The sequence below is a fragment of the Phyllostomus discolor genome, chromosome 3 (assembly GCF_004126475.2).
Source record: "Phyllostomus discolor isolate MPI-MPIP mPhyDis1 chromosome 3, mPhyDis1.pri.v3, whole genome shotgun sequence".
Lineage (NCBI taxonomy): Eukaryota > Metazoa > Chordata > Mammalia > Chiroptera > Phyllostomidae > Phyllostomus > Phyllostomus discolor.
The window spans coordinates 105,556,158-105,578,503 of NC_040905.2; the positions used below are offsets into that span (position 1 = coordinate 105,556,158).

Consider the following 22,346-nt stretch of genomic DNA (forward strand, 5'->3'; position numbering starts at 1 on the left):
ATACAAGAAACATTTTACACAGAACAATGACACCTCGGTCCCCTTCAAAGTAGGTACCTTAGGAGCTCACACAGTTCTCCCCATCACCATCAGCTGCTCCCTCATATTTTTCTGAATCTCATCGACAGTCTGAAATAGCTTCCCTTTTAAAGGTGATCTTAGTTTTGGAAAAAGCCAGAAGTCACAGGACACCAAATCTGAGCTGTAGGAAGGTTAAGCCACCTGGGTGATTTACCATTTTGCCAAAAAAATCTGCACAAGATGTGTTGCATGAGTGGCACATTGTCATGATGCGATTGCCAATCACCAGTTGCCTATAGCAACTTCTGAATCAGCTGAAGTTTCTGGGGAGGAATGTTCAAGCTTGACAGAAAATTTGATGCAGTTTTATTGCTCTCCTTGCTTGGTCATTTTGAATGCGATGGCCACACAGTACACATGCTCACTCAATGGCATCTACCACCTCCACTGACTAGTACAATGAAGTCATCACTGTTCACACATGCACATTCCAGTCCACTCTCCTTGGCTACCAGGTTATATGGATGTCGTGCAAACTGTTCTCGTTATATTAACAATGGCTGGACTTTTTCTGGACAGACCTCATATAGGTTTTAGGTGTACAATTCTGTAATACATCATCTGTATATTGTATTGTGTGTTTACCACCCAAAGTCAAGTCTCATTCCAACACCATTTATTCCGTTTACCTTCTTCTGCCTCTCCCTACCACCCTACCCTCTGGTAATCATCATACTGTTGCCTGTATCTATGAGTTTTTTAAGGGTTTTTTTTTCTTAATCCCTTCACCTTTTCCACCCAGCCCCCAATCTCCCTCTTCTCTGACAGTTGTCGGTCTGTTTTCTGTATCCATGAATCTGTTTTCATTTTGTTTATTTATTTTGTTCACTCGAGTCCACATATAAGTGAAATCATATGGCATTTGTCTGTCTCTGACTGGTCTACTTCACTCAGCATAATACTCTCCAGGTCCATCCATGCTGTTACAAAAGGCAAGACTTCCTTCCCCTCTACGGCCAAGTTGTGTTCCACTGTGTAAATGTACCACAGCTTCTTTATCCACTCATCTACTGATGGGCACCTGGGGTGCTTCCAAACCTTGGCTATTGTAAACAACACTGCTATGAGCATAGGAGTGCATATATTTTTTCAAAGCAGTGTTTTAGGCCTCTTCAGATACATTCCCAGGAGAGGAATCGGTGGGTCACAAGGCAGTTCCATTTCCAATTTCCTGAGGAAACTCCATGCAGTGGCTACACCAGTCTGCATTCCCACCAACAGTACACAAGGGTTTCCTTTGCTCTGCATCCCTGCCAACACTTATTTGTTGACTTACTGACGACAGCCATTCTGACAGGTATGAGGCGATATCTCATCATGGTTTCAATTTCCATTTCTCTGATGATTAGCAATGTTGAGCACCTTTTCATATGTCTATTGGCCATCTACATGTCCTCTCCAGAGAAGTGTCTGTTCATGTCCCTGCCCATTTTCCAGTTGGATTGTTTGTTTCCTTAGTATTAAGCCATATAAGTTCCCCCATAAATTCTGAATATTAATCCCCTATGAGATGTATTGTTGGCAAATATGTTCTTCCATTCGGTAGGTTGTCTTTTCATTTTGTTGATGGTTTCCTTTGATGTGCAAAAACTTTTTAGTTTGATGTAGTCCCATTTGTTCATTTTTCCCTTTGTTTCCCTTGCTCAAGGAGACATATCAGAAAAAGTATCACTAGGAGAAATGTCCACAATTTTACTGCCTATGTTTTCTTCTAGGATTTATATGGTTTCAAGTGTTATATTTAAGTCTCAATCCATTTTGAGTCCATTCTAGTGTATGGTGTAAGAAGGTGGTCCAATTTCATTTTTTTGCACATTATCTGTCCAGTTTTCCCAATACCATTTATTGAATAAACTATCTTTACCCCATTGTATGTCCTCACCTCCTTTGTCAAAATTTAACTGACCATAAAGGCCTGGGCTTACTTCTGGGCTCTCTATTCTGTTCCATTGGTCCACATGTCTGTTTTTATGCCAGTACCATGCTGTTCTGACTACCATGTCCTTATAGTACAGTTTGATGTCAGGTAGCATGACTCCTCCAACTCTGTTCTTCTCCCTCAAGATTGCAGTGGCTATTCAGGCTCCAACCAAACCTGTCTTCCATTTCTTCCCAAATCCTTTCTTAAAGCTGTGTTACCATGCTTGTTTACTGTTTCCCCTGACCAGAATGTCAGGACAGGAACCTTGTCTATCTTGTTCATCCTGTATTCCTGGAGGCAGGGAACATGTGGATGCTCCAGAAATCCTTGTGGGAGGGAGCAGAAAAGGGGAGCATGCCAGCCAGCCTGGCATGCACTAAGTGCTCAACAATGAGCCCTGATCTTACTAAGGAATGACCCAGCCAGGGTTCAAGTGTCACCCAAAACAATACTGTTTGAGAGAATTACTTTTTTTTCCTTCCCTTTTCTCATGATCCTTTGAGAATCTATCCCTGTGCCTGGCTGGAGGTTACAAAGAAGGTCCCCTGAAGTAAGGTTAGGAGCATCAATGTGAGTGGTCAGTGGGCAGTCACTCTCAGGTTAGCCAGGGCCTCAGAACTCACTGGGGAAACCCCACTCACTATATCCTGGGATGTTATACCCACCTGCCATGTCTATTGTCCTAGGTCAGGCAATGAGTGATTCATCATACCACTCCCTTCCCAGCTCATTGTTGCTGCTGGGGTGCCCAGAGAAAAGCAAATAAAGTGGCCCTTTTCCTGCCCATGTGCAGCCCCTCAGCCTCCTGTCAGGAGAAGCACTCCAAGCAAAACCAAGTTTCCTGGCTGGAGGACTTGGGCACTACCAAGAATGGATTTCCTTGGCTCATTAGAAATATGGTGCTTCGTTCCCTCAGTGAGATTCATTACTTCAAGACAATCAATTTTTACCACAGGAACCATGCTAAACAGTGGGGACACAAATGTTAAGATGTCCCCATTTCTGCCAGTGAAAACTTCCAACTCCTCCAATGGTGAACAAGGTGCCACATACCTTGGAGCTTCATTCTCTTCCCTACTATTCACTCTGCCTCAACACAGTGCTCCTTTCTGTTGCTCCAACACACCAGGCACTGGCCTTTGCACTAGCTGTTCTTTCTGGCCAAAATGCTCTTCCCCTAGCTATCTACTTGACTCGCTCCCTCACTTCCTTCAAGTCTATGCTCAGGTGTCACGTTCCCAGTGAGAACCTATGGAGAATGGTACCCCCTCCAAGCCTCCTAGCACTGCCCCCCTCTCTTCTCTGCTTCACTAGGGCTGCTTTTCTAGAGCACTCTGTACATTCTAACATGCTGTGACATTTATTAGTACTGTTATTGTTCCTCTCACTCTTTCCATTACAATGGAAGCTCCTGAGGTCAGAGGTCTTTGTTTTGTTCCCTGGTGTATCTCCTGTGCCTAGAACAGAGCATGGTACATGCTCAGTAATTTGTTAAATAAATTAATTAATAAAGAATAACACTGACACAGCTTCAAGGAACTCAAAGTCTGGTTAAAAAACTGAGACACCCAAAAGGGCCAGGCAGCTGCTAATAACTAACAAAGCCCCTGGGAAGACACGCCAGAAGTAATGGGTACCTCATTTTTTTGTCCCTACCCTTGCTTTTCCTGACTTTAGCAGAAACCAATGGCTCAATGTAGATGGGTCTCACTGTAGACTCATTCAGCAAGGGGCACGACACTACCTCATACCCTAGAGCTCTCTGTCTCCAGCCTTGTGGCCACCCTAATCCACTCTGTGTCATGCTGCCAGGCAGACACAAAAGAACCAGCTAGGGTCTGAGTCACAGGACTTTCTCCACCCTCATCCCCACTTTGCCCATTCTGTTCTTCATGTTGGCTCCTCCTGGATGTGGCCCTTTCGAGAATCCCTAACCCTTCTATGGCTCACTGAACCAGGACCAGCACAGCCGGCCCCTCAGGTCCAGTCACCTGCAGCTCTGGCTAAATAAAGGCTGTCCCTCATTTGCCTCTACACTAGAGGACTTCTATTAGTTGTCCAGCCCCACTTTCTACACAGGAGGAAGGCAGAGGTGACTGTTTCTAAGGGGTCTCTCATCTACAGCGATGCCCTACTTGATATTGATATGTGGAACACACTGCACCTTGGATTCTCTTTGGTTCTGTCAAATCCTCTTACATGTGAATCAGAGCTTCCACACTCAATACCTCTGCAGGCAACAATGGTGCCTGGGAGCTGTAATTCCATTGAGGGATTATGGGATCAACCATAGTGGCTTCAAAAAAAGAGAGAATACATATGAGTTCCAATTCTTTTATGGCAATGTTTGTAACTGTGTCGATTAAGGCCCTTGATTTATGGAAGTCTATTTTTTTCCCTTTGGTGTTCATAATCAACCCTCTCCTCAAGGTCTATTACCACTCTCAGGAAAAATGTATGTCCTTCAGAACCAGCATTGATTAGCCAGGGATCACAAGTAAGGTCAGGGTCACTGAATGACGTGGGGACATTCCAATCTGGGGGTCTATTCTGCCTGCTGCATTCAATACGTGGGAGGCACAGCTGCCGCCTAACTCAAGCCTGATTTGGAAAGAGCCCTGAAGCAGCAACCAGGAGGCCTCAAGCCCATGATGCTGCTCCTACAAACACACAGGCCAGAGAAGCCAGGCTGCTACTTTCACAGCTGCTGGCTCCACCAGCAATGTCCTGGCAGAGTGTCCTGCTAGCAGAGAGCCCAGTTCCCAGGAAGGACGGGTGTCACACAAAGAACTGCCAGCTAACATCCTAGGTATACACTCAATCTTTAGGATTCCCAGTGAATCACCTGGAGACCATCGCAAATGGCTGAAATGATGCCTACAGAGAGACAGTCAGCACCTTCATTTTGAGACAAATAAGCCTATTCTGCCAGCCCATTCTGAATCCATAGCCAGCCAAGGCACATCGACTGGTTAAGTATTCACACTTTCCAGAGACTGTATTTGGAGCCGATGGAATCGGAGGGCCCAGAATGCACACAGAGGACTCAGACCACTGCCACTAAATGGCCACATTTACTATTAGTGCTGTCATCATCGCATCATTGTTGCTAACACTTGGTCCTCCATGCCTTTGTGTCTTGTCATAAGGCACCTCCTTAAGGGTGCACTGAGCGTGCCTCTGTGTTAATCATACCAAGAAAAATGTCCCAAGTAGGGGACACGGGGCGGTACTGCAGCTTCAGAAACTAAGATCATGATAATGATAACATCTACTATTTATATACTTTATGCTGCATTTAACCCTCTCCAAAAATCCATGTCTCTCACTCTATAAGTACTGTGCACTAACCAATTGCACCACTGGAGCTCTGTATGGTTGTTACTCTAATTGGAAAGGTGAGGAAACTGAGGCTGAAAGAGGTAGACTAACTCACCCTGGGCCATACCTAATAAGATGAGGAACCGGGATTTGAGGAGCCCAGGCAGTCTGGCTCCAGAGTGCACTCCACTAGACTGCCTCTTAAGGTGGAATGTGGAACAGCACCAACATCAACCCACTCTTGCACTCCTTCCCCAAAAGCCTGCCTGTGAACAAAGAGAAGGTGGCATGTGAAGGTCAGGCCCTGAGGCTATTTCTGAGAGTCATTAAGAACATCAGCAGGGCCCTTATGACCCCACCACCAGTTGATCCATTGAGTCATTCATTCCTGCAGTGAGTGCCCACTAAGCATCTCTGGCAACTGATGCAGGCATCTCCAGGACATCCTGTGGAAGCTAGGATGCCCAGTGAGGCAGGGGTCATGTCTTTTCTGTGCACCACCACATCGCTGATGAGGAGTGAATGAATGAATGAAAAAACTAAGGAAGCTATCCACAAAAACCCAGGATAAAAAAAGTCCCTATTTAAAAAAAAAAAGTACCTACAGGTCATGAGGCATATCCCATAATCTAATCTATATGTTCGTTTTGCAAAAATAATGAGATGTTAGCAGTTTCAGAATTAGTGTTCTCTTACTCCATTTCCCTGACAAGAAATACACTATCTGCTCTGCATTAGAATTATAGCAAGAAATTATCCCTTAGCAGGAACCATATTATTTTAATGCACAGATGAATTTCAATTAGACATTTATCTAACCATGCTGATGTATTTTAAATTTAACCCTAAATTACAGACTTTTCAAATAGCTCTGCTCTTCCCTCTGCTTCTCTCTCTTCAATTTTGGTTTGGTTTTGTGAAAGGTCTGCTGGTAAAAATGAAGCAATACCAGTAACTTATCTACAAATTACGGGAAGGAGAAAGTAGGTTAAAAAAGACCAAGAAACTTAAAACAAGTATGACCAAACCACATCCGAGTTAGGCAGGAAACAATAGGAGACTGTTCTTGCTCAGAAGGAAGGAAGGTGAGTCTTACCAGGACTATTGTCAAACAAGTCATAAATGAGATTCCCCTCTACTCTTCCCAAATTTCAACTGCAGTCACCAGAAGACAACAAACTTTGATTTCACATCCAGGGAAAGCCAAAAACCGGAAGTAGAAAGGTGACACTTTCACTTGGCTGGCAATTCCTTCCATGCTCAAAAAACATCTCATTTTCAGTTCAGGCACCCACCACAACGAGCAGTTGTGTGTCTATCACGTTGGAGGAATGACCTTCATCCTACGTGGAGGCCATCAGGGAAAAGAACAGATCTAAACACTCCCTCTGATTAGAGGGTTTTACCGAAGTGGGTGTCCTAAACTGAGAAGTAACCAGTAACTTTCTGCAATTTGCTTTTACTCAAATTGTAAATCCCATGTATCAATGCCAATATCCTGCTTGTGGTACTGTACTAGAGTTTTGCAAGATGTTACCAATGGGGAAAAACTAGGGAAAGGGTATTATTATTTCTTACAAGGACATGTCAATCACTTACAATTAAAAAAAAAACTGCAAACCCCAGCACCCCAGTGATGTCTGGGTTCATCTTGGAAAACAAAGTCTAACCTCAGCAGTGCATGTCATATAGGAAGCCATTCTGTGATGAAGCCTTAGCAGCTATTTTAGAGCTGGAAATCATGAGACAAAGGAAGGGTCCAAAGGGACCCAATACATTCCATCTTGTTATTAATATAAGTGTAGTATGAATCAGCAGCAGGCTGGGTGGGGGTTGGGCAAATTCAATAGCAAACACATGCCTCATGTGAAAGGGCAGCAGTCTCTGAGAAGCTTCCTGCAGAAATATGTGCACCATGGGATCAGATCTTCTGACTGTTCAAGACAATCCTGAAATCAATTTTCATGTGAAACTTCTTAAATTTTAAAGCTGTACATTCATAAAATTTTCTTTTACCTATTGTGAAAACCAAACCAAACCAAACCAAACCGCTCTGAGGACCGGGCTACAACCTGTGAGGCCCCTGATGGCACTTTAAATGTATTTGCTTCCCATCCTCACCAAGAGCTCCGTGGAGTAGGGGTTGCTCTCCCTGTTTTCTATAGGGGGTAAAACAAGTTGCCCACGGTAACCTACAGGCTGGCAGGGTCCTCAGCAGCTCTGATTGGGAGGCTGATTCTGCTGATTCAGCACACCATTACTTGCATTCGTTCTGCAAAAGTGAATTTTAAAAAGCTGCAAAAATAAAATGTCTCCAGCCCCATAAACACCAAATCAGCTCCCCATTTTCTAGACCATGTGATGTCACGGTATGGACCACTAGGGGAGTGTTTCCTGCTTACCACTAGTCACCCCTGTCATCCCTAGGTTAAATCCTCTCACCAAACACTACACCTCTTTAGAGCACTTCTAAGCCTGGAGATAGTATATTGATTCACACAGCTGATCAACATTTGTCTCTCCTACTGGACTGGAAAGATCCTCTGGACTGAGACAGAAACTGTTTAGATTTTTATATATCCCCAGAACCAACATGATGCCCGATCCAAAGAAAGGGCTTAAGAAACACATATTGAATGAATCAAAGAGAGGATGGGCCAGACAGGGGCCATGAAAAGGCCCCATTCAATTCAGCTGAACTAATGCCACCACCAGCAAGGACAGAAAGTTTCTGGGAACCTTTCAGAGGCTAGAATGCTCCCTGAAAGAACAAAATGGCCTGGCTAAGCTATCAAACACCAGACAAACCAGAAGGGCAGGGGACTCTTGTAATGTTACACCATACAGTCCCGGCCTTTCATGCTGCAGGATCACCCTCCACCCACTCCTGCAGGTATGGCAACAGAGCTGACTGCCTGAGGACAAGGCCAGCCCTTTACCTGTGTGCCTACATACTGGGCTCATCTCAGACATGTTTGCCAGGTGCATGCAGTGGCAGATACAATGACAAACAAGATGCCTACCATGAACTGCTTAAAGCTGGTTAAGATCTTTGATAAGAGGGGACCAGCAGCAAGGGCCTTCCAGGCTTGGGGTTTGGTAAGGGCACAAAGGCAGAAACATGCACACACTGGAAAAAGGCAAGCTGGACCAGTACTAAGGTAGCCTGGAGCTCGGTACATATAAGCAGGAGGAGAGGAGTGAAGGCAGGCAAGATACACAAAGGCCAAGTTGGGAAAGCCTCCGGAGAAGTCATTGTACTGGTCATCCAGTGTTTTTCTTTAGCAGAGCACAAAATGCACAAACATGCACAAACCACAAACATGGTCTGTTTAGGCCACTGTTGAGTGATTAAAAACTTGGAACATTTTGCATCAAAATGCAGATTTCCAGCCTCTCTGGAAACATGAGAAAATATAGCATTACTGCATCCCTATTCCTGCAGAATGACTGCAGGCTGGGGTAGAACAAATAGCTGCTCACAAAGGATGCATACACTCTCCAATTTGCCTCAGTCCTTACCACTCCCTATTGTCCTCACATGGGGCCTATGTCTTCACAGGTGTTCGATGTCCAGCCTCTATTGCTATTTATGTCTTAGACAAGATATTCTCTCACTCTGTCCCCGTAACAGTATCTCACAGATACACAACCTGAGGCCCAGAGTAGTACAACTCCACATTCAAGAACATATAATCAGTAAATCTACTCTTATTACAGACCCCCAGATCTTCCTGGGTACCATTTTCAAGACTCCAGTTAGGTTTTCTGAATCCCAGACAAGCTTATACATCCCTGTTGCTGTAAGAAGAATGTTGGTTTCTGGTTTTAGAGAAACACAGGTTAACAAAATGAGCCATGGCTTCTTATCAAGGTCTAGAAACAATTCCAATGCGAATTACTTACACAACTTCTCTGAACATCCTGTTCAGTCTTAACGTACATCTCAGATAGGTCACCATTCAGAATGACTTCAGCTAACGAGTTCACCAGGGGTGCATGATGTATAATTAGGAAAACCTGATGAGAAAGAAGAAATGGATTTGAATTAAAGTGTGCATTCTTTCCACTTTCTTCCTTCCTTGACTTGTAGCAACACTGGCTTACACAAGTTCCATAATAAGTAGAAACTCCTGTGATACAAAACCAAAGAATAGGTCACATTCAAGAGAAATTGGTTACATGTTTCTCCTTCTAGGGTTCCCCCCTCCTTTCATTCAGACTGTTGCCTATTTGGCTGGCTGCTCTTTAGCGGAAGGAAATGCATTAAAAGCAAGATTGTCCCTCATGACTGGGTGAGGCCAAATCCAGCTGAAGTGAAGCAATGTGGTAAAGGAGCAGCCAAACTAGTACACTCCTTCCTCTCCACAGGCATTTTAGTGTCAAATTTGATTATAAAGATTAGAAGGTACCAGCCCAACACTTTAGTTATATGGAAAGAAAGGGCTGGTAAGTCTTGTTCCAATCAAGCACTTGGCAAAGGGTCAGCTACACAGAGGTCCATTACTGGAGTGAGCACTGACCCCTGCAGTGGGCTTCAGCACGTCAGAATTCCATGGCAGTATGGGCAGGCATAGAAACCGTGGGGAAGAAAAGCCACACAAGCCAGAGGCAGACCTAGTTGTGCCAGGATGCAAAATCAGAAGGCACTGGGCCATCTGGGGTGGCCCCACTACCTCACCCTGTTGCCCAATATTCAGAGGAATGGCTTTAGGAATCAGAGTATTCAAAACTGCCTCACAAACTGGTTCAGACACACCTGCTACTTTGCTTTAAAATGTGAAGGCAAAACTGGGATAGCACAGTGTGGGGTTATCTACTATTTGTATATAAAAAGGGTGTGTGCACATATTTGTATGTGTTCATACATACATGGAACAGGGTTTCTAAACCTTGGCACTACTGTCAGGCCATAATCTGTTGTTGTGAGAGCTGTCCCGTGCATCGTAGGACATTTGGCAGTATCTCTGGTCTCTACCCACCAGATGCTAGCAGCAACCCCCACCCCAGTTATGACAACCAAAAATGCCTCCAGGTATTGCCAAATGTCCCACTGAGGGGGTTGAAAATCACCCCCAGTTGAGCCCTGGCTGGTGTAGCTCAGTGGATTGAGCATGGGCCTGTGAACCAAAGGGTCGCCGGTGTGATTCCCAGTCAGGGCACATGCCTGGGTTGCAGGTCAGGTCCCCAGAGGGTGCCTAGAGGGTGCAAGAGGCAACCATACATATTGATGTTTCTCTCTCTCTTCCCCTCCCCCTTCACTTTTCTCTAAAAATTAAATAAAATCTTTAAAAAAAGAAAGAAAGAAAATCACCCCTAGTTGAAAACCCCTGGTAGAGAACATTTCCGGAAGGACAGAAGAAATCCCTGTAACTAGTCTCTGGGAATAAAAATCAGGGGGCAGAATGAAAATAGAAAGCAAGCTTCTTTTTTACTTGTTTGAATTTTTTTTTTAATTTTTTAATTTTTAGAGAGGGGAAGAGAGGGAGAAAGAGAGGGAGAAAAACATTAATGTATGCTTGCCTCTTGAGTGCTCCCTACTGGGGACCTGGCCCACCCCCCAGGCATGTGCCCTGGACTGGGAATCAAACCAGCGATCCTTTGGTTCACGGGCAGGCACTCAATCCACTGAGCCACACCAGCCAAGGCTGAACTTTTTAATTAACAAAAATGTTTTTTAAAACAAATATTGCTTTTTAAAAAAGTAAAGGCAGAAACAGAAACTGGATGCCTCTGGGGAGTGGGACTGGTTGCCTGAGAGGTAAGGGGTCAGAGGGAAACTTTCCCTACATGTCGTTTTGTATTGTTTGAATAGGGTGGATATATTCTTCAAAAAAATAAATAAAATTCAAATTAAAGGTACAGGCAAAATAGCCAAAATGTGGTTGGTACCTACCTAAAAAACAAAAACAAAAAACCACATCTGTTTTTAAAACACCAGGAAGACATTTTCTATCATAAAGACTATACAGTATAACCACATGGATTCACCAGTGTCCAGGGCTGTCGCAGACATTGAACTGTTAGCAATTATGATGATGAAAGAAGATAAGTTTTCTCACCTTTATCATGGCCAAATTATTGCCACACTTAATCACACAAAAAAGAACTCCAATCACTGAGTTCATTCATTCCACAAATACCTATTATGCACCTGTGTGAATGTGACCTTCATGATCATTTAGTGATCTTTCAGGCCACATTTAGTGAGCACCTATTAAGCCCACCAGACAAAGGCTGACTAGCTCCCACTCATGGACACACACAGGGCTGATTCCTTCCTAGGCTCTGGATGGAGAAAAATAAGGGGAGGGCCAGTCACTGCATGATACATGGAAGTGTCTGCAGGCCAGATTTGAAAAGCTGGGCCAGCCTATCTGTGCCACACTCTTGTTACAAGTGGCAGTTTAGTTCAGCAGGACAGCATCCTGTCACACTAAGTTAATGCTGTTAACAGGAATTTTCTTGGTTTCGTGGCTATGCTTGTAAAATAGATGGTAAGGATGCTTTGATGCAGGGCTTAAGGACATGGGATTTATACCTGTTTTGAGGTTTTCACACACTTAGGCAACATTATAATAAAGCTAAATGAAAACATGGGAAGAAGGGCTCTGCTACTCAAATTGAGGCACAGCAAATACAACTATATTTTTTGTGAAATTCTGAAACAAGTAATTAGGTGGTCTGAGCTGCTGGTCCTTCAATAAGAAAGAGAAGAAAAGGAGTTCTCATAGTAGGGACATGGTCTGACCCCTTACTCCTCAGAGGAGACCCGGCCCGTGCAAAGCTCCAACAGCTGAAGGGTCCTGAAGGTGTGTTTCACGAGATTCCTGTGGCTGAGCATCTGGTGCACTTGGGTCCTACCAGACTCCCAGAATCCCAAGTAGGAGATGCTGGTGGATTTGTAATGAGGTGGTGGAAAAAGCTGCCAGGAGAGGCTGGGGTTTGCACTGAGCTCTGTCACACAGAGGAGCATTCAGAAAGAGTCAGCACCAGTGCAGAGCTCCAAGCAAATAGAGCCCCTAGAACAAGACTCCAGGAGTGAACAGTGAGCAAGGCCACTGCGTCCTGATCGGCTGAGTCACTGGGAGGAGGCCGGGTATGCATCTCTCCTCAGGCCAATGGGAGACAGCCCCACCTTAAGCTGAAAACGGCCCAGGGACCAAGTTAGAAGGACATTCTCTCAGCAAAGCAAATAAATACCTGTACCATTTGCAGAAGTGAGAACAGAGCTCTGGTCAAACGCTTGACTACTTGACAGTCTAATGAGATGGCCTAAAAGTCTGGACTGCTTGTAATAAAAATATTTTTAAAGTTATGTAACTGGGTCACCATGGAGTTTTTCCCTTCTTGTAAATATTACATAATTATGAGAAAGAAACACACTGAAGGGGGGAGGCAGACAAATTGGCTCAAGATGCAAATCTGGGAACTGAGGCTGCTACAAGACACCTTCCAGAAGGTAATCTGGGAACTAGAACCATGACAAAAGCCTTTAAACACAGCCTCATTAGAGGAAGTTTTTAAAACCAGGGTTGCTGCGTATATACACACAATGAGTCCTACAGTTGGGGGCTTATTTCAAAATGCCGTGAATAAGACCCAGACAGTCCACATTTCCAAGGCATTTAGAACACTCCTTGGTTGTTTTGGAAACCTCAGTCCCTGTGGTAAAACTCAACTACCTCAGTGCCAGGTTAGATTTATTTTTCATTTCTTGTTAAATTTTCATCCACCACCAAAAAGAAGACATTGGCACCGCTACTCAGTGTCTAGAAAACAGAACCCCCTTTCCTTTTATTTTATTTCAAGATTTTCAAGATGGGGACATTGAGAGAGAAGACAGGGCAATGTGACTAGGAAATTTCTGAGGGCAGCAGTGTGCCAAGGTTCCCTAAGTGTGAACATGGTGGGGACGTGGGCAAGTGATCACACATACCTGTGACAGAAGATAGAGCGAAACTGGCAGGCTGATTTTTGGCCGTTCTCCTCCCTAGTGAAGGTTGAGGGGAAAGAGAGAGAAATCCAGGTCACACAAGTGAGCGGCACAAAATACATGCAGCTGTCTGTCTCGAGGAGAGGCACTCTGTCCCCCTGATTCCCTCCAGAAGCCTGAGGTGGCCTGGTGCTATTCAAAAGTCCACTCTGCAAAAGAAATTCACAGCCTAATCCCATTCAATACCATTTGCAAGACCATGATTTTTCCACCTGAGAAATTTTTCACCATTAGTCATGGATTAGGGGCTAGACCCAAAAGAAGAACTGGCTCCTTAAATTACCAAGAATGTTAATTTCCTTCAGCTGGGGCATCGAGAGTCCAAGGCCCAGCCTGCCAGGAAAGGTCCCCCAGAGGCCTGTTCTCAGGAAGAGCTTTCAAAATGGGACAGGGAGAGATTAAGGCCCTGCAGCCTTGGAAAAGCCCCTCATTTGTATGGAGCTTCAATGAGCTCCAGCTCACACCAACACTGGGAGGGGCCTCGTTTTGCTCAGGGAGGTTAACTGTCTTGTCCAAGGTCACAGGGTAAAGAAAGAGAAGAGACAGAATTTGAACCCAGGTCTGAAAAAAGCCACTTCCATGCTCTCTTGTCTTCCTCCTAGAGCTGCCTCTGCTAGATTTAGTTAGGGCTGTAACTTTCTTCCATTTACTTATTTTTAGTAACAATCTCCATCTTCTATCTCCAAAAAGAAAGCTACGCCCCTGTGAGACACACCTGCAAAGGCTGAAGCCCCTTCACATAATTATCTGGCTCTGTCCCACCTTCTACTAAGGCCTCTGCCCCCCTTAACTCTGGGAGGGACTGGACAGAAGGCTTCCACTCCCTGAAGCAGCATTTCTCATGGGGAAGGTACAGAACTAGCAGCTCAGAATCCCTTGGAAAGGGAGGGGCAGGTTAAATGTGGAGATTTCTGAGCCCCCCAGACCCACTGGACCAGCACCCATGAGAGTGGGAGAGCACCTGAGGATGTGCACTTTTAACAGGCACTCTCCCCACAAGGGGGTGTGAGCCTGCTGACTGGGGACCATCATTGACCAGGGAACTTTCCCTAAGTGCACTCCAACCCTTCCTGTCCATTCAATGTGCAAGGTTTGTGGCTTACTGGATCTTCTCCAAATCAATTAGCCTTGGCAACTACCAGAAAAAGTTACCAAGGATGAGAACACCTCAAGAGAAAGATGCACAGAAGCCAAAACCCTAAATTGGTAGAGGTTTCCTGTTTCATTCTGATGTCAGTATTCTTTTCTCATTCACTTTTACAGTTTTTACAGTCTAATACTCCCCGCCCCCCATACACACTGCCCACCCCTTCTACTACTCTCAGGAAGAGGAAAAGAAAACCAGTGTGCTTTGAAAGGAATTTCTCGCATGCACAAAGCCTTGGACCCCAGCAAAGCTCCCTATTCAAGGTGACTGTTCTCCCTTCTGAAGACGATCTTCAGCCTGCAGGAGCTAAGGGACCAGATCCCCACACCTACCTTGTCCTGGTTCTCCAGTGAGTACACGTAGAGGGGCAAGAAGAGTCTGTTGAGCAGGTGGTCTGTGAGCACATCATTGAGGAACTCACAGTTGATAATCAGGATGTCATTAAGATAGTGTAGGTGGTCCAGGTGCTCAGCTACCAGGTCACTCAGTTTTCCCCGATTCCGGTGCCTGCCAATAAAAATGACAACCTCAGCCTGGAATAAGAAGCTCAAAGCTTGGGCCTAGAATCAATGGCCCGAGACTTAGTTCACTGGGGTGTATTTGCTCATACAACAAATACTGAATTTGTTTCAGGAGACACCTGTCCTGGCCCTAATAGTGGGACGCACAAAGGGAAAACAGGCAGTCTACTCTAATCAATTGATTTTAGGGGACTCCTGGGGTCCCCTCATCCTTTGGGGGAGGCCTCAGTCTAACTCACCCTCCACCACCACCACAACCACAAAACAAGATGTGTAAACAAAGCAAAAACCAGCTAAGCTTTTTGCAAGTTACAAGAATAGCCACTAACCAATGTGGCAAGATCCCCTGGCTTCCAAGATAAGCAGTATTAATAGAGCAATAAATCCTTGCTAATTAAAATGCGCCAGAGGAGTTCTGAAGAGAAAAGCATGTCTCAGCAGCTGCATGGGACCCACTGGCCCTGACCATATGTGGGGCAGAGCGCAAGGATGGGACACCTCACGCCAGGCCCCAGAAGGTCACTGTCTCCTTGCAGTGAGACAGCGGTCATGCTGGTTGGGCCCCACAGGTGAGTCAGTCTCAGCCTTGCCAAGGATGGCAGAGACCCTGAAACAGCTGGTAGGCACACTTTCCCCACCCCTAAAGTGGTATCTGCTACAAAGAGCAATCTAGATAGGGTAAGACATTTTGATTGTAGCATTCAAGTAATAGATGGCCATTTTAGAAGACAGAAAATTAAAAAAGAAAACAAAAAAAAAAATCAAAGTCTCCTATAGACGCACCACTACCAGATGGTATTTGGTGACCCTACAGTCTGTTTTCCCACAGTGCTTCTCCCTACAGTCACACTGGAAATGCAGGTGTTACACATCTGTCCATCTAACCATCTCTACTTCTAAAAAATAAGTAAAAATCAAGATCACTTTTGCTTCTTTTACATAATTTTGGATAATTAGTCCTTATTCTCCTTTAATATAATATTCAGTAAATATCTGTGGTAAATACATGTTGTAAAGCCCCAGAATATAATAAGTGCCTACAAACCCACTGCCCATCTGAGACACAGAACATTTATATGCAGTGTCTCACAAGCTTTTACCCCACTTTAAATACCGTGGAAATTTTTCTTTAGCAGGATATGTAATGCACTTTACTTTTTAAACCTTTACTTTAAAAAAATCTTATCAAAGTAATATATGCAGGTGGGTTTAAAAATCAAATAGTACTGGTAAGCTGATAATAAAAAAGAGCAGCTCCCAGCCCAGCCTCCCCCACTCCTGCCCACTCTCCAGAGGAGGTGGTGTTTAACTCTTTCAGTTTCTGTGGATAGTTCCTCCCATATTTCTGTAAAGTCCATGAGAACCTCTATTTTCTGGCTGAGCCATTATGCATTATATTATGACTGAGCCCTCTGTGTCCCCTCCACCCCTTCCCCCCAACAATCTTAGCAGTCGGGGTTGATATTATCATGACCATTCACTGCAGAGACAGAGGGCTAGGGGTTCACCTCCTTCCTTGTTAACTCTTTCTTCTTCGGGGAGTTAAATGATTCTTTATGTTTCACATCCACACCTTTTCATATCCACATGTTCCCAAACGCTCCATCAGATCTGCCATCCAGCTACCCCTGCTTCTTTCTCAACATGAGACTGAATATTCTCTCTCCCTATCCCCCCACCCCCCGGAGACCTCCTTCCTGAGTCCCTTTATTGCCCTGACCCCTTCTAGGTATGCCTCTCACCAGGTCTGTGCAAAGCTGTCACTCTGGCACAGTGGCTCTCAAATGACAGCAATTTTAAAGGAGACATTTGGCAATGTCTGGAAACATGTTTGGTTGTCACTACTGGAAAGGGGTGCTACTGGCATCTAGTGGATAGAGGCCACGATGATGCTAAACACCCTACAATGTACAAGACAGCTCCCCCCCACAACAGAGAAGTAGCTAGTTCAAAAGGCCAACAGTGCTGCCTTTGAGAAATCCTCCAGAGCTTCTATTTATCACCCTAGGGCCCAAATTGCCATCTTAATCTTTTTTTAAAAATTGATACACTGAGATATAATTCACATACCATAAAATTCACCCATTTAAATGACAAAATTTAATGGGTTTCAGTATATTTGTAGAGTTATCCAACCATCATCATAATTTTAGAACTTTTTTACCCACCTCCTCTCAAAAAAGTCCTATACTCATAGCCAGTCACTTTCGATTTCCTCAGTAAATCTCTCTCATCCAGTCCTAGAAAACCACTAATCTATTCTCTGTCTCTAGGGATTTGCCTATTCTGGACATTTCATGTAAGTGCAATCATATAATATGTGGTCCTGTGTGACTGGCTTCTTTCACTGAGCATCATGCTTTCCGAGTTCATCCATGGTATAACATGTGTCAGTACTTCATTGCTTTTTACTGCCGAACATCATTTCATCATATCCAAATATCACATTTGGTCTATCTACTCACCAGCTGCCTAGCACCCCATCTATAGGTGTACTGAATTTACTAACCCTAACTCCTCTGGGAGGTATCTGAGTTGTGTCCAGTTTTCCACTATTATAAAAAGTAGACTGATGGGTAGGACTTTTTAGAGTACAGAAGTCCATATTCTGCTGACACATAAGCAAGTAAATTTTGTTCTAAAGTTTATTTTTCCCCAATAGAAAGGAAATTCTCCCCTAAGCACTCTGTGTACCTCATGAGCACCCCACGAGGTCACTTACTCCTCATCAGTCTGCACACAGTTGTCAAGTTCGATCACGTGGCTCCCGATGAACCAGACCAAGTTGGAGAAGTAAGGGACAGCAGTTTTATCTCTGATATAGTGTAGCATGGCCTGGTTATCCACTGAGAAAATTCACAAAAGAAGAAATAAAAAGAGTCAAGCTACCAAAAATAACTTGGGAGAGATTTAAAAACAACAACAACAGCAACAAATAATGAAAAAGCCCACTATTGCAATCTGAATCTCGTCTTTCCTGAAAATACTTGAAAATGGTTATCTTATTCACAACACTATATTTATCAAGGTAGTTCTTATGGTATATTTATGATTAATAAAATTAATTAACTGGGCTAAACATTAATAGTGCATTAGAAAGCCTACGTATCAGTGGTGTGTTTAGCTAGATTACAATAAAAGCTACACCATTCTAAGCAAGTTTCCCATGTTTACATGTAATGATAAGTTAAGAAAGTGTAAAACCAGAGGTTAATAACTTACATGACACTGGGATAAGGAACACGGAACTCGTCATTGAAGGAAAGGCAAAAAACAGACAACGGTTAACAGGGTTAGGAACGGGGATGGTGAGACAGCTGCTCAGAGGGAGAAAGTTGGGGCAGGAGGCATCTAAGCTGAAAGACACAGGTTAGAAGAGAACAAGAGAAAACAGGTAACAGGAGGCTGCAGAACTGCAGCCGGAACCAGGTCTCAGACTCAGAAGTCTGCCGGGCTGGCCAGGGACTCGTGAGTGGAGCCAGCAGGCCCAGCCTGTGAACTGGGGGCACCACCCCACAGGGGCGATTGTGTCTCAGCACCAGCTCACCACCACCCTGAAGGACTGTGGGCCCGGAACCGCCAAATCCACATTTTCAAGTCAGAAATCTAGATTTTTACCCAAGATCTTCTAAATTTTAGATACTAGAAACTACATGTTTTTTCAAAAAAATATCTAAACCAATGAAAACCTGTCTGAGACCTGGATTCACTGTCAGCCCCTCAGATTGAGACCTCTGGATAGGTCCCACTGAGCTCTCAGAAAGGCTCTTCGGTTTAACACAGCCCCAGAGTTAGGCTGCATGAGTCCTTGAGATGCTCCCACCTCCACCCAATTAGGGGTCATCTCAAGTAATAACATCCTAATTCGTGAAGGCCAAAGCCCTTTAGCGCCTGAGCAAATAGTTCCAGCTCCAGTGTGGTGATTACAGGGAAAATAACCTCAGCTTTAGGAAGAGAAAGCATCGCCTTGAAGGGCAATTCCAGGTCAGGAAACTTCTGTGCAGCCAGCCTTTGTGCTGGTGTGGGCAGGGAGCTGTGGAAGGTTTTCTCTTGGGGGCAATGATTTGGGTATTAAGTACATCTTGAATAAAAGGTGGCTTTGGCAGCAGGCGGAGAATACAATATTGCCCCCTGCTGTTGATGATGTGAAATGCTTTGATATGTTATTTAAAGATAACATACCCCCTGGAAGTATATTTTATAGGCCAAAACACAAAGATTTAAATCTAACATTTAAAAGAAAACTCTACTTTATCTGATGACCACATGGCTGCTCCAAGTCCCACATGTGCCTCTCTTAGGACACTACTACTCGGTCCCGGCACTGAGACTTAAACGTGCAGAGCTGAGTGTGCAGGGAAAAGAGTTATACAAAAATTTCTGTAAGGGACCAGCTACACGTTCAATGACTACAAGCCTTGAAAATAAGTGAGCTCCCTGTTATCGCCAGAAAGTTGGATTTATAGACTCCAGAGAGCGAGCACTAGCTGCCAAGGTAGAAATCATAAGGAAAACTCACCTTTGTAGACATTCAATGTGATGGTTCTGACAGCAATTCTAACCATGCTTTCAGGGTGATTAAAAAATTTGATGGCTTCTGTGTACAGGGCAAAGTCATTAGTGTGCTAAAACAGAAGAAGTACCGAAAAGGAATTACAAGCCGGTAAGACAGGCCTGTCCCAAGCCCAGCTTTCTGAATCCTATCATAGACTTAGGTAAAAGCCAAAAAGAAAAAAGTTACCAGCATGGATGTTAAGCCAGTGGTTCACTCCCCACGGGGAATGTGGGTAGGGACGGGGAGGGGAGACCAGGGAAGAAACAGAAAAGGGTTCAGACCCAGGCTCACGATCTGTTCTACCACTTTGTCGCTGTGTGATGTAATATTTCTAAGCCTCTGTTTCTTCATCTAGAAAATCGGGATAAATAATTCCTAGTTGATAACTGATAGGATTAAATGAGGTTATTTCCAACACAATGCTAACCTCAGCAGCCTGAGAGCTAACAAGCATTCAGTGGTAATGCTAGTTATTATTAGATGCTGCTAGAAAGAGAAAGAAAGAAAGAAAGAAAGAAAGAAAGAAAGAAAGAAAGAAAGAAAGAAAGAAAGAGGAAAAAAGGGCAAGTGTCAAGTTTTACTACCTTTGGAATCTCCCATGGCAATTACACAGGGTAGGACAAAAGTAGGTTTATGGTTGGTTGTATGGAAAATAATATAATAATAAATAAATAATAATATAAAAATACACTGTTTCATGTACAACTGTAAGACTACTTTTTCTCCCATCCTGTATATTCCTCTATTTGAAAATACTGAAAGAATAAACATTATAATGATGGAGGAGGGTCTTAGAAATCTTCTGACATTAAAAAGGGGTCATCAGAAGAGACCAAAACAGTTCAGAACCACAGAACTCCACTGCTGGAGCCTAAAAAGCACATGATCTGGGCCTTGAACAGAAAGGTGGCATTCTGGTGGCCCTCTTCTGGCCAGTGTGTCCACATGGCTCTGGAGCCAACTGCAGAGCACCCACACACAGTGAGGGAGTAGGGAAGAGGCCACCTCCACTGTCTGATTAAAAAAAAAAAAGCACACGCACGATTTTGAGCACTAGAAATCAAGTGCTCACTTAATAACTGGTAGCTACTATACTGGCCCACATAAAAGAGGAAACCAAGCCAACCTCAAAAATGAGGCTCCTACCACTCCTCTGGTGACCAGCAGGATCTTTTTCCAGAAGCATCACTCTGGCCCCAGAATCCCGGTGTCCTGCCCTCCTAGCTGGGTGCGCAGAAGCCCAGCTGCATGTGAGTGGAGGACTGCGCGTCTCTTCCTCTCTCTGATTTGAACTTCTCAAGTGGGTTTTCTCCCACCTGGGAGAGGCCCTCAGAAAATGCTAATGTCATCTCTCTGGTTGCTGAACATGTTTATTGAGCACCTGCTGTGTACTAGGTACTGGGCCACACAATGTTTTTTCAAAGAGCCACATAGTTTTTGTGATTGGAAGCTAGTAATTCTTCCCTCTGAGGCCGGCTCTTCCCCACTACTAATCTAGGCAAAGAAAATTAAGGTTCAGGCCACTGTTTCTGCATCATATGGGAACAGCTAAATGGATTCTGCCCAAACCCAGAGGATATGTTTGGGACTATGGTCTGCTTCAAATGCAGGCTGCAGGGCATTATGTAACCACCAGTCAGAAGCTACCTGCCAGGCAAACAGCATGTGGCTGTGTGACAGCTGGCCTCCAAGATGGCCCAATGATCCTAACCTGTATTCACTCATTTGTGTTGTCCTCTCCTGCAGCGAGTCAGGGCTGGCCCTTTGCGGACTAAAGAATACAGCACAAGGGATGGTGTGTGGCTTCACTAAGGCTGGGTCTGAAAGGTATTACAGCCTGCCTTGGTCTCCTGGATCATTCGTTCTGGAGGAGGCCAGCCAACGTGCCACGGGGGCCTGCAAACAGTCCCTGGAGAAACCTATGTAATGAATCCTCCCGACAGCAGCCAGAATCAACTGGCCAGCCATATGAACAAGCCACCTTGGAAGCAGATCCTCCAATACCAATCCAGCCTTCAGATGAGTGCGGCATCACAAAATACCAAGCTAGAAATGCCCTGCCAGGCCACTCCCAAATGCTAGATACACTGTGTGATAAATGTGACAAATTCTGACTAGTGAGACATGAGAGGAAGTGTGCTGGAAGGCTTCTGGGAAAGAAGATTTTTGGAAGTTAAAGAGACCACAAAGGGAAGTGATCTCATCAGCCTTTTTGGCAGTGGCATGTGAGCATGTGATATTTGGAGCTGCTGCAGCCATTCTGAGACCATGAGGGGTCAAGCCTGAGGAAAGATGCCTTCTATATGGTCAGCAGAGCAGGAAGACGGAAAAGCCCGGGTCCTTGGAATGGCTGAGCCACAGGATGAACTGGCCCCAGAACAGGTGGCATCTGTACCATTTGGTATGAGACAAATTAACCTATTGTTCAAGCTACTTTTTTTTTAATCCTCACCTGAGAACATGCTTATTGACTTTAGAGAGAGGGAAAGGAAAGGATAAAGAGAGGAAGAAAAACATCAATGTGAGAGAGACACATCTATTGGCTGTCTCCTGTAAGCTCCCCGACTGGGGACTGAACCCACAACTCAGGCATGTGCCCTGATCAGGAACTGAACCCGTCACAACCTCTCAGTTTATGGGACGATGCTCCAACCAACTGAGCCACACCAGCCAGGGCCTGTTCTAGCTACTTTTTTAATTGTGAGAACAACAACAATAATTTATTTCTTTAAATTTCTAGTAATTTTCCCAAGGATTACCAGGGATGTTAGCTTATAAAGAATAGCAATAGCTATGATTTTAGG

At 44.4% G+C, this 22,346-nt stretch overlaps 1 protein-coding gene across 11 annotated transcripts in view; it reads right to left on the reverse strand.

The window, feature by feature from the left end:
- CLEC16A (C-type lectin domain containing 16A) overlaps positions 1 to 22,346 on the reverse strand; it is a 220,710-nt gene that overhangs the window by 174,154 nt on the left and 24,210 nt on the right. For 6 of the 11 annotated variants that reach the window (XM_028507813.2, XM_036020926.1, XM_036020924.1 and 3 more), the window contains exons 5-10: positions 19,507 to 19,612; positions 18,210 to 18,215; positions 17,710 to 17,833; positions 14,799 to 14,973; positions 13,263 to 13,316; positions 9,230 to 9,343 (exon numbers count right to left, since the gene is read on the reverse strand). In XM_028507813.2, the coding sequence (XP_028363614.1) occupies positions 9,230 to 9,343; positions 13,263 to 13,316; positions 14,799 to 14,973; positions 17,710 to 17,833; positions 18,210 to 18,215; positions 19,507 to 19,612 (579 nt within the window). The remainder of the gene's footprint in view (positions 1 to 9,229; positions 9,344 to 13,262; positions 13,317 to 14,798; positions 14,974 to 17,709; positions 17,834 to 18,209; positions 18,216 to 19,506; positions 19,613 to 22,346) is intronic. The other 5 variants (XM_028507807.2, XM_028507839.2, XM_028507847.2 and 2 more) reach the window with 1 other exon arrangement.